At 36.2% G+C, this 12,914-nt stretch overlaps 1 protein-coding gene across 3 annotated transcripts in view; it reads left to right on the top strand.

Moving 5' to 3' along the window:
- Positions 1-12,914, top strand: part of LOC150100777 (zinc finger MYM-type protein 4-like) — a 521,809-nt gene that overhangs the window by 42,850 nt on the left and 466,045 nt on the right. For all 3 annotated transcript variants that reach the window (XM_090402210.1, XM_090402209.1, XM_090402211.1), the window contains exon 4: positions 10,817-10,946. In XM_090402210.1, the coding sequence (XP_090258336.1) occupies positions 10,817-10,946 (130 nt within the window). The remainder of the gene's footprint in view (positions 1-10,816; positions 10,947-12,914) is intronic.

The raw sequence follows: 12,914 nt of genomic DNA, 5'->3' as shown, positions 1-12,914 counted from the left end.
TGAGACAGCATGACAAATTTTAATAGTGATCCTTAATACCAACTTAATTAAATGAAGTTATATCCCACCTCTGCAAAACTAATATAATTTGAATTATGTTACAAAATTTTGACAATAAAAATGATTTGATTGTAACCAAAATTGGACCACATGTCCATTTTCACGGACATCCAAAATCACAAATGTTAATTAAATTTTATCCAGATTGGCATTATATTTCAGTATATAATTTAGACACATTTTCGTCCCTTTTTGACCTTGCATATTTTTCGACTGAAAAAAAATTTGAGTTGACTTGTCAAATTTTTGTTAGGATTCTAAATACTTAATTTCATTACAATTTGTTCAACCAGAACATATTTGTTCCTTGGATAACTGTCATACAGATAGATAGGCAGACAAAGCAAATGTAATAAATTTTTTGTTATCTAACTAATTTAACAACCTATACAAAGCAGGTAGGCTGAAAGTTAGATAATCTGAACGTCCTATTCTAGAGAACAAACATGGTGCTTTTATCTCAGCTCACATCAGGCATCAAACTGATGGAAACAAAAATTGCCCATAAAAATATGCATAAATATCATTCTTTAGTGGAGCTCAAATTTAAGCTGGTTGGAGAATGTTGACACTATCCACTTACATAACCAGGTTAGCTATGTGCTATGTTGATAATCATTTAAGGATTTAGTTGCAGATATTATTGAGATACTCTGAAGAATATTCTGGAAGTCTTGTTTGTATGTTACTTGGTTTCTGAAAATAGAAGGATACCATTTGTCATCCAACAGGATATGAATTACATTTGCAGGAAGGAATGAAAGTATGGAAGGCTCCACTTTGTTATCACTGCTGTGCTCATATGTAGTATAAGAATAAGAGTAAAGAAAACATAACCTAGTGGTATTCCGATGTTTGTAGAGAAATCAAAGGATAAATTCTCGCATAATAATGAGTAATTGAATATCTCGTTGTTGATCAGAGTGTTGGAAGAAGAAGATGATGATGATGAAGTACAGGAACAGCATAAGATGTCTGCTTGCCCAAACATAAGCCAATATAATGATATCTGAAGCATTTGGTGGTCTTCTTGAATATGGCCTTCAGTTTGATACTGCTTTTCATTTATTGTAGATATCACTTTCAGTTCTGTTGTAGCTGCTCTCTTTATATACTCACTAAATGTCATATTAGTATCATAATGATTGAAAGATTTATAGAGATCAGTAAAAACCATTGAAATGTTAGAACAGTATAATATGAAAATATCCAAAGAAAAAACAAAAAAAAAATGGCTTTCAAAGAAGAAAACCCAGTAAGAAGTAAAATAGTGATAGATAATAAAATGTTATACAGTTGTAATTCTTCCTTGCGTTTGTGGTTAATTAGCAGCATATTGTGTATCTTGCATCTATATGATATGACTGTTTGAGATTATAACAATATAAAAATGAAAACTGGATATAGAAAAATTAAATAAAGTTTTCATTTCCTCATCTTAACATGGATTTTAGCCCAAATGGCCTGTTCCACTCTCCTGCCTTTGCTTTTTTTATAGTCTTCCAGTTCTCTTCTTTTAAATTATACTTGCCAAGAAATTATATTCTTGTTTAATCCTTTATCCAAGCCTAATAAACAAAGTTTGCTCATGAAGTATCTTCATCACTAGGCTACTTCATGTAGAGGCTGATGACTTTGCATCAGTTACCTTAGTATCCCATAATGCAAAGCACACTTCCTTTCAGATGTGTAAATGGAAGGACCACTACCAACACCAGTTTCGATCTTTATTAAGGTGTCATCATTAGAAGTCAGATCCAGGAAGATACCAAGGATGAATTAATTAACACACACAAACAATTGGCATCCCAGGATCCTTGGAAAAGGAAAACAACAACAGTCTCCTTTTCCTAGACATTCTGATTACATTCCAGCCTAATGGATTCCTGGCTTTCTCTGTTTGCAGAAAACCTACACATACAGAAACATTTGTAGTCACAAGCCCCCCCCCCCCCTTCCTAACAATATGGGATTATAGAAACCCTATATATAACAGGGCTAAATTAATCAGTTTAGATAACAATGCCCCAACTACTGAACTTAACCATATCCTTAACATTTTCTTAGCCTATGGCTAAAATGGTTATAGCTCCCAAAAAATATTAAAACCAATAAACCACAACCCTCTCTGCCTTCATAACAGAGATTACTCTCAATCTATCACCATTCCATATATCTGGATACATCCAAAAAACTAACAAAAATCCTAAGAAAATATGACCTCACAACTAGTTACAAACCACATAAGAAATTGGCATCTCTTATCTGTTCCACCAAAGACCAGCCACTTCCTCTTCCCCTAGACCTGCCTGGAGTATACCAGGTCTCTTGCAGTTGCCAACTATCCTACTACGGCCAAATAAGCAGGACAGTCAATATCAGGATATCTGAACACAAGGACTACATCCTATTCCACCAGTACAGCCATCAGGACTTGCATTGGACACCCACCACAGAATACCACCCACTACTTTATTACACCGCAGTAAGTGCAAGTACGGAAGTTTGTTCGTTGAATCAGCCTCAGCTCTGAAAAACTTTCCAAACCTCAATAGATTTGGGTGCATGAGACTGCCCCAAATTTGGGAAGCATACATTCTAAGATCATCAGCCCAATCCTCAAGACAACCCAAGTTAGCCCACTAGGGTGTACCCTCAGGACTCTAGGACTGACTTTAGCTGCCTTTCTTCAGCCTCATTTGCTTAGTATGAGTGCCTGCGTGCACATATCATTGTTTTGTGATCCCTGAAGAATGCAATGTAACATTGCCGAAATATAGTTAGTTATTAAAGTTTTATAATTTAGTTTGTGTTGCCATTTCCTAAAAAATTAGAAGAAACATAAGAGGCTAATTCACCTTCACTAGAAGAACCTTGATAAAGGTTCTTCACACTGTGGATAAAATTTGAAAACCCAGGTTTTTCCAACCAAAAGCATCATCGATATCGATCAAGCTACAAAGGCTCTCTTCATATTATCAGTTATTACACTAATTTTCTCAAATCAGCAGTTATAAATTCCTAAATTGTCATTATGAATGTTTGTGCACACATGCTATGTACGTACATATGTGTGTGTGTGAAACGTGTTATCTGAGAGCTTCTATAGCTCACTCAGTAAAGATGAAGCACTTTGATTTGAAAGACCATGGTTTGAATCACATTTAGAACGTGAAAAAAACCTTTATCAGGGCTTTTCAACTGTGAATGTTGAGTTAGCCTGTTTCATAGAGGTGGCTGGATTTTTCATCTTGAAACCAAGGAAACCAGCCAGTAGAACACACAATTTACAGACAAAACTAATAGTAATATTAGTTTCATAAGATGGTAGCAAATACCTGTGTGGGCATCCCAGCTATTGTATCATCATATGATAAATATAATATGGTTAATTTGCACAAATCCACTTTACCATATAATACATTTCTACTTTTTTGTGTGTGTGTGTGTGTGGGGGAGAAGGTGCTATGAAAACTTCTTAGAACTTGTCAATTTTTTTCAAGCATGGGCATTTGGCTTAATTAGCCATTCTTGTTTACCAAATCATTTTAATACAGTGTTTCTCAAAAGGGTGTACTGCGACACACTAGTGCACTGCAAAAGTGTGTTACTGTACCATGAATAAAACCCAAGCATTTTTATTAAAATGCAAAAGTAAGAGGAAATATAAAATACATATGAAATGTTTTCAACAGCGTTATTAATACAAGAGGAACAAGTGAATTGTAAGCAGTATAAACTGGAATGGTTAAAATTCATGAGTTAGTAATTACATTATTTTTATAATTTAATGAGAAATATGGGCTTCTTAATTTTGCAAATTGTTTAATATGGGATCAAATCGCAGACAAACACACCCATTTTTCTTGATCAAGAGAAAGACGTTGCTCCCATTTCTTTCTTTTAATGTTGGCCAGTGTGGAAAATCTCTGCTCATACAAGTGGGTTGTTGAAAAATGTAGTGTAGATAGGGCATCTTCTGATAATACTGGGAACTTTTTTTTCCATATTCCAGAATTGAAGTAATGTTGTTTCCCTAACTAAACATGGGCTGAAAAGTTTGACCAACCTGAAGTTCTGTTAACTCTTCTGCCTCTTTTAATGATAGATGTTTTGTGTCTATGTAGTAATGGCAAAGGGATTACTGACCCAATCATATTCATTCACATCGAGGGAAGGAAAGTATTGTTGTAGTTTATCCTCCAAAACTGAGAGATGTTCTAAAATCAAGCAGGAAGTAATCTCTGGATCAGTATGAGCTGTGAGAGTCAACATTTCAAGGTCATTGTTTTCAACTTCTGTCTTCCATATTTTAATTTTTTTTTAAGAACCCATTCAGCTTATCACTTAATGTAAAGGGATTTTTCTTCCTTTCCCTGCATACTTGCATTAAGGCTGTTTAAATGTCCAAAAATATCAGCCAGGTATACGACTTTTGAGTACCATGTTTCATCTTTAATCAGAGTAGCAAATTCAGGTGTCTCTGTAGCAAAGATTTCTAATACCTCATTCCCCAGTTCATAAAATCTGCAGAGTACTTTGCCTTTGGACAATCAGCGAATCTCAGTGTGAAGGACCAGTATTTCATCACAAGCTCCTGCTTCCTTGCACGTTGTAAAAATATTTATGTAGCTATAACAAATCTAAATATTTTTACATAAGGTTTACGAAGGTCGAGCCCAGTAAGACCTGTAACTTGTATAACTTGTAAATAGTTGTATGTCATATGTAAATAATCCCAATGGGAATTTGTATGTGCTCTATGCCAAATAAGGAAATATTCTAGAAGGTATAGTATTAAGGCAATGCCTTGCCAATAGTAAAGCAGTATAGTTTTAGATTTTTGTAAAGATGTCAAACTTTGTGCGTGTTCTACATGGGAAGCTCAAGGTCAGTGCTAGGTGGACCGACAAAAGCCTTCAAACAAATGTCCGCTGCCAGAACTAATAGGATTTAGGGAATGTAGGAGAAAAACAAAGGAAGGGTCAGTCAAAGAAAAGGATCAAGGCATTTCGCCGAAATGTTCGGGATTCACTTTTTTCTCCGCACAAGGATTCAGAAGTGACCGAATAAAAGGTGTAGGCGAAAAGATCGCATCATCGGTTCAGAAATTTTCGTCAGGATCCAGAGGTCAGGATCGAGAAGTCACCAATGGTTGTCCGGCTGATGTAAGCCATTGAGGATGCGACATCGGTTCAAGAAAATTTCGTCAGAGATCCAGAGGTCGTGACCGGAAAGTTGCCGACGGTTGTCCGGCAGATGTAGGCCATCGAGTACACGACGTCCGGAGAAATCATGCCAGTGATCTGAAAGAAAGATGAGAGGAACCGATCCGCCAGGCAAAACTGATAGTTGAGACGAATTGACGAGTCTTCGCCGGGAGCTGTTGTCAGAAGGAAGAAATTGCTCCCTTGATCCAACGTGCATGCAAGCATTCCACAAGCCAATAATCTTCGCTCGAAGTGCGGCAGGACAGAGTATCCTAGGAACATCAGTAGACTTAACGCCGGCGTGAAGAGGGATTGAAAAACCTGACACGGAAGAAAGAGAGAAAAGAAGTCCAGCCAAGTACACAGTGGGTAGCAGCTTATTAAGTGAGTTGACCTGTTTGTTAAATTTCCTTGAGCTTTTAAGAGAACTCTTATTAGTGGACTGTAAATAGAAGCTGATCGAAATAGGCATATTTAACATTAAAGATTATAAAGTAATTAAGTGTCAGGAATTGTTTAGTTTGAAATAAGTCTTAGTGTAACTGTATGCTGAAACTTGCCTATAGAATATTCCCTGCATAGAAAGGAAAGAGCAATTGTGTGTAAAAGATATTGTTTGTGTTCAATGAGTAAGATTTAATAATTTAGTAACAAGTACCATTGCTCAGTGTAAATGACTTAGGTTGCATTAAGAAAATTAGTTATATGTATGACATGATTTTGTGTGAGATAATGCAGGAACTTAATTAGTCTATTTATGCTGATTTAAATTGTGATGTTTCCTTTTTTTATTGAAAATGCAGTGTAAAAATGTGTCTTATGTGAATTAAATTTTTGTTGTTTAAATATTAATAGAGTGTTGCCTGATAATTTACTTTGATGCACTGTTCTAAAAAACAACCGAACTGGTGAGCGGGGAGGATAGATAATTAATACGAGAATTAGATAAAGGGATAGTCACGACTATATAAGAGTATGATATCTACCGAAAGTAGTATTATTTGATGCCATAAAAGGATTTCCGGAGGTGCAGTCACTAATTGAAATAAATATCTAGAGATCCTTGGTATAATAAAATAGGAATACTGGAGGTAAAGATAAGGAATAAGAGAATATAAGTTTAAAGTTAATAGTGTTATATAAAGGAACAGAGACAAGGATTAAAGAAAGAGAAATAACATATAAGAAGTGGGTATTGACGATAAGAAGATATAAGGTATAAGAGAGAGATATATAAGATATAGAAAATAAATATAAAGAATAAGGATAAAGACAAAGTATAGAGTAAAAAACAAATCGTTTACAACGTGACTTTGAGAAGTCTAGTCTTAACTGATCTAGTTTTAATGAAATTAACCATTGCAATTACTGAGCCCATTATTTCTCCTTAGGGTTTCAGGAATCATTTTAGCTACCAAAGCTTCTCGATGTAAAAAACAATGATTGGAGCCTACCTTAGGAAAATCTTCAAATAAAACCTTTAATTCGACCAGTCATTGCTAGCACACCACTAGTGCACACTGAAATACAATTTCCCCAACACAGCTTATTTTCTTCCAGCCACGTTGAATTGTATATATTTGATCCAGCTGATGTAACAGGTAATTTCGTGCATGATAAGAACTGTTCAACAACAGAATCTCTGTCTTATGTAACTCAGTAGTTGGCATTTTGGCTTATGTCTGTCGACTCAACCTGTTGAAGTGAAAATTTTTTACCATCATATACTTTTTTTGGCCACTTGTTTCTGGATGTCAGAGGACATGTCTTCTATGTGGCAAGAAATGGTATCATTCAACAGAAGTACATTTGCTATCTCCTTCTCGACAGCCTCTCCCAACACAGACTTAACTATTTCTTTACAAGCAGGTAAAATCAAAGTTTCTGCTATTGTATATGGCTTCATGTCCCTGCATTCAGCCACCTTATCACTCACTATGTGCCATTTCTGCAATTGTTGCTATTTTTTCCATTGACTTGACCTGCTTTACCTGAGAGCAAACAACTGAAACAGGCTGTATCTTTACCTATTAAATGATTGTGTTTAGCATTAAAGTGTCTCTCTTCAGTTTGCTTGAAAACCATACTTTCATTGAAGGAATCACTATTTGTATTTTCACAATGAGCATCTTCACTTTGGCTGCTTAACCTTTGATGTATAACCAAAACTAAACAAAAATATAAATCAGGGCAACAAAATGTTGCAGCTTAATAAACAACGAATTACAGAGTAGAGTGAACACACCACCAGTAGTTGATGATTCATTGTTTTGAGTCCAATGTAAGTGAATTTAAAACTAATATCAAAATATTTGTATAACATTGCTGTATTTTGCTTCAAGTGTGAACTAAAATGCCACCATTTGATCACCAGCAATATAACAGTGATTATGTCATCAAATACTGAGGACTTTACAGTAGTCAATGTTGGTAAACTGTAAAATACTATATACTTATGGTTAATTACACAAAAGTTCAGCAAAGAATACAGCATGCCATGACAGAAATTTGCATTATCAAGTGTGCCGCAGTCTGAAAAGGTTTGAAAACCACTGCTCTAATTGGTTCGTGTGTAGAGGCTTAAGTGCTGTGTGGACATCATGTTGGAGGCTTAATGGAATGTATACAGCACTCAGAAAGGATTAACATAGGTTTAATACTTCCTATATTTTGTCCTAGTCACTAGGACATCTTCGGGGATTACAAAAACAACTAATGTAACATGAACACAAATATCATACAGTACTAAGCCCAACCATGTGGGTGACACTAAAGTCCTATCTAGGAGGAGCACCCTCTAAGGGCGGTTGTAGGTGGCCTGGAATGTAAGGCGGGACCTCTGGTGATGAGTGTTTCCCAAATCTTCGGAAGCTTAATGCAACCGTATTTATTAAGATTTGGTTGATTTCTGAGAGCTGCTGCTGCTTCTAAGAATAGTCTCTCTTTCTTGAATTTGCTGTGGTGAAGCATGGTGGTTTTCTTCCAAGAGACCCTGTGGGTGGTGTCCATGACATGGTCAGCCAAGCCTGACTGACCATAGTTGTGTTTACAGATGTAAGAATTGTGTTTCTCCAGGTGGATGGATGCTGATCTGCCTGTCTGTCCAAAGTACGCCAGCTTACAGGAATAGGGTACTTTGTAAACTCCAGGCAGAGAGAGAGGAGGGAGCTGATCTTTAGTAGAATGGATAAGGTTAGCAAGTTTGCAGTGGGGCTTATATGCTGTGTGTAGGTTGTACTTTTTTAGAATCTTGGCTATTTTTTCGGATGTGCCACGGATGAAGGGTATGGTGATGGCATTTTTAAACTCTTGTTGACGAGAAGGATGGGGAATGGGGGAGGAACTGATTATTTTTTTGATACTGTGATTGCTGTAGCCATTGGAGAGGAAAGTGCTGTGTATGTGGTTAAGCTCAGTAGTGAGGGCGGTTGCACTGGAACAAAGATTGTGGGCTCTCTTGGTAAGAGTTTTAATAATGCCATATTGTTGAGAGGGGTGGTGGTGGTAGGAGAGTTTGTGAATGTATCTGCCTGTGTGTGTGTGTGTGTGGGTTTCTGTATACAGTGAAGGCAAGTGTACCATTAGGCAGGCATGTAACTAAGGTGTCTAGGAAGGGTAAACAATTGTTCTTTTCCTTTTCCATAGTAAACTGGATTCTTGGATGTAGGCTGTTGAGATGACTGAGGAAGGAGTCTAACGTGTCTGGGCCATGAGGCCAAATAGAGAACACATCTACATATCTTAGTCAGATAGAAGGTTTGAGTGGGGCTGAGTCTGTGGCTCGTTTTTCGAAATCTTCCATATAAAAATTGGCGAGAGGGGGGGAACACATGGCTGTTCCCCTCTATCTGCTTGTAGATTTTGTTCTTCCAAGAACAAAAAGAACAATGGAAGAACAAAATCTACAAGCAGATAGAGGGAACCACCATGGGTTATCCCCTCTTGCCAATTTTTATATGGAAGAATTCGAAAAACGAGCCATAGACTCTGCCCCACTCAAACCTTCTATCTGACTAAGATATGTAGATGATGTGTTCTCTATTTGGCCTCATGGCCCAGACACGTTAGACTCCTTTCTCAGTCATCTCAACAGCCTACATCCAAGAATCCAGTTTACTATGAAAAAGGAAAAGAACAATTGTCTACCCTTCCTAGACACCTTAGTCACACGCCTGTCTAATGGTACACTTGCCTTCACTGTATACAGAAAACCCACACACACAGGCAGATACATTCACAAACTCTCAAACCACCACCCCTCTCAACAATATGGCATTATTAAAACTCTTAACAAGAGAGCCCACAATCTTTGTTCCAGTGCAACCGCCCTCACTACTGAGCTTAACCACATACACAGCACTTTCCTCTCCAATGGCTACAACGATCACTGTATCAAAAAAAAATCAGTTCCTTCCCCGTCCTTTTCGTCAACAAGAGTTTAAAAATGCCATCACCATACCCTTCATCCGTGGCACATCCGAAAAAATAGCCAAGATTCTAAAAAAGTACAACCTACACACAGCATATAAGCCCCACTGCAAACTTGCTACCCTTATCTGTTCTACTAAAGATCAGCTCCCTCCTCTCTCTCTGCCTGGAGTTTACAAAGTACCCTATTCCTGTAAGCTGGCGTACTTTGGACAGACAGGCAGATCAGCATCCATCTGCCTGGAGGAACACAAGTCTTACATCTGTAAACACAACTATGGTCAGTCAGGCTTGGCTGACCATGTCTTGGACACCACCCACAGGGTCTCTTGGGAGAAAACCACCATGCTTCACCACAGCAAATTCAAGAAAGAGAGCCTATTCTTGGAAGCAGCAGCTCTCAGAAATCAACCAAATCTTAATAAATACGGTTGCATTAAGCTTCCGAAGATTTGGGAAACACTCATCACCAGAGGTCCCACCTTACATTCCAGGCCACCTACAACCACCCTCAGAGGGTGCTCCTACTAGATAGGACTTTAGTGTCACCCACGTGGTTGGGCTTAGTATTGTATGATATTTGTGTTCATGTTACATTAGTTGTTTTTGTAATCCTCGAAGATGTCTTAGTGACTAGGACAAAATATAGGAAGTATTAAACCTATGTTAATCCTTTCTGAGTGCTGTATACATTACATTCTAATTGATATTACCAAATACTGTCTGTTTCTGCTGCATAGTTATTTATCCATTATTCATTTACAATTCAACTTTTGTATTGATGCTTCAGTGGAATTGCTAAATTAATTTTATACTTGCTTGCCTTTTCCAGTCCTATTTGGAGTAGTATTCTTTCACCAAGTAATAGTTAAAATATTACTTTGTTTGTTCTTTCTACCACTGAATATTACTAATGTAATGCAAATTCTGAAATTATTTTTCTATTGAATTTTTCCATAAAAGACATACAAGCATAAAATTAGTGTTTTAAATACAACTCATTATGTTTTTTGTTGGCTTATAGAAGAGTTTTGTTTTGCAACCATGAAATGCTGATTTTGATTGAGAAATAATCCCCCCCCTCCCTAAAAAGTAATGTTCTTTCTTTCTTTCTTTAGGGTTATATTACTGACACAATGAATGAGCTTTTGGGATTATTTGGTTATGATCAGGTTGATGAACACACAAAGAATAAGTTGCAGTTAGGAAAGTTGGATACTTCTGCCTCTAAAAATAATTCTGATAAAGGTAGGTCATAAAAACTTAATCACTTAAAATACAACCTTTTATTGTATTCTGTCTGTACTAAAAATTTTTTTTTTTTATTAGGGAAAGGAATAGTGTTTTTACTGAAGTATTCCTGATTATTAAGGTATGCAAAAATTGAAATTTCTATAGTTTCATGCAACTGTAGTGTATAAACTCAGGCAGTGTGCTTTATACTAAAACACACACTTCATCAGTCTCCTGATATGTTCCCTCACAGGTTGTAGAGGATACTATGACAGTGCTACTTGATCAAGTTTACATTATTCTTAACCTTGTATCAAAAATTTTCCTCTAGATAAGTATCACTTTTCAGCACTCTAGTATTGTCATATCTTATATTTCTTCTTTTAGGGCATTTCTGATTGCAGTCTACCTGGATCTTGGTCTTCATCTGAGTCTCTTTCCTGCCATTTTGGCATAAAACTTCTATTAACCTGATCATAACTACCAATTAAATTTATTCAGCTAATAAATTACTGTGCCAAAAGCATTGGTCACCAAGACATCCTCATGGACACAAAAAATATAACTAAGCATATGTACAGACACATGGGCAGGAAGGCAAAAGCAGAGGGAATGCTGAAGATTCCCAGATGGTCTAGATCAGCTCTTCCCAACCTGTGGGCCACGACCCACTTGGGGGGGAACTGTAGGTTTTGTTGGGGGGGGGGGGGCTGTGAAATAATGAAAACAAATTTAAAATGTTTTAAGACTAAGTAGATTTTTTTTATCTTAAAAGAAACATTAAATTTTTATTATTTATTTTATTTTTGTTATTTTTATATTTAAAAAAAAATCGCACATTGGTGCGGGTTCACAAATTTTGCTTCCTGCGTATTTCGGCACTCAATGAATATTAGTAAATATATGCAAAACCTCCACATCATCCTTTAAAAAAACCAGGTGTTTATAAAATTCATTGTTCCTGTGGCATCTACTACGTAGGCAAGATGGGAAGATCAGGGGAAATTCGTATAAACGAACACCAAAAAGACATGCAAAAAAGAAGAGAACACAAATCAGGCCTAGCATACCATACAACTTCCACCGGCCATAATGTACTCTGACAAAAAACAAACATGTCTTACATTGAAAAAAAATTGTTACATAAGAAAATTTAAAAACCTCGGACAATGTGAACGTGAACCACAGAACGTGACAGCATCCAGCATTGTTCAAACTTAGCATTGCACGGAATCTGCATTCGGATATTTAATTTAATGAACAGTTAGATGGCCACAACTGCACAGAATGAACTATTTTGAGTAATTTCTCATTTCTTGTGTTTAAACTTTTAGTTACCTTTGACCCCTGAAGATGTAAATCAAACGACTTATGAAACTTGTCAGGTTTGTTTTTTATTGTTCTTTATATGAATAAACATGTGGTCCAATTACTGGAATCTTTCTTATGAACTGCTAAACCACAGAAACCTACACCTACAAATATATGCTTATTCATTTATATAAGTTCATTTCAAAGCAGAAATCTAAGAATTGCAGTTTCAAATATTTCACCTAATATTGACTTTTTGTGTATCAGTATTGAAACACATCCATCATATTAAATTGTTATTAAACTTCTTTTATGTTTTTAATTCTTTCTTTATTACTAATCGTTTTACATTTCATGTGCTTGTACTGCAAATGTACAATAACAATATCTATCTATATAAAAATATGAGATAATATGCCATGTCAAATGTGTATGTAAGATGCTAAAAATGTAATATTTGCATTTGATTTTTGCAATATTCGCTGTGTATGTTTTGTATTGAATATAAATACAATAAATATTATAATAATATATGTCTATATTATGATTTTTTTCGGGGGGGGTGTGTGTGTGAAATATTTTAATTTTTCCGAAGGGGGCCCTGACATCCAGAAGTTTGGGAATGGTCTAGATAATGAAAAGGATCTTGCAGTAAGCAGGATAAAGTAATTT

Source organism: Typopeltis vanoorti, chromosome 12 (assembly GCF_054136105.1).
Source record: "Typopeltis vanoorti isolate ZY-2024b chromosome 12, IOZ_Tvanoo_1.0, whole genome shotgun sequence".
In the NCBI taxonomy this organism is placed as follows: Eukaryota; Metazoa; Arthropoda; class Arachnida; order Uropygi; family Thelyphonidae; genus Typopeltis; species Typopeltis vanoorti.
This window is presented reverse-complemented; position numbering and strand designations above follow the sequence as displayed.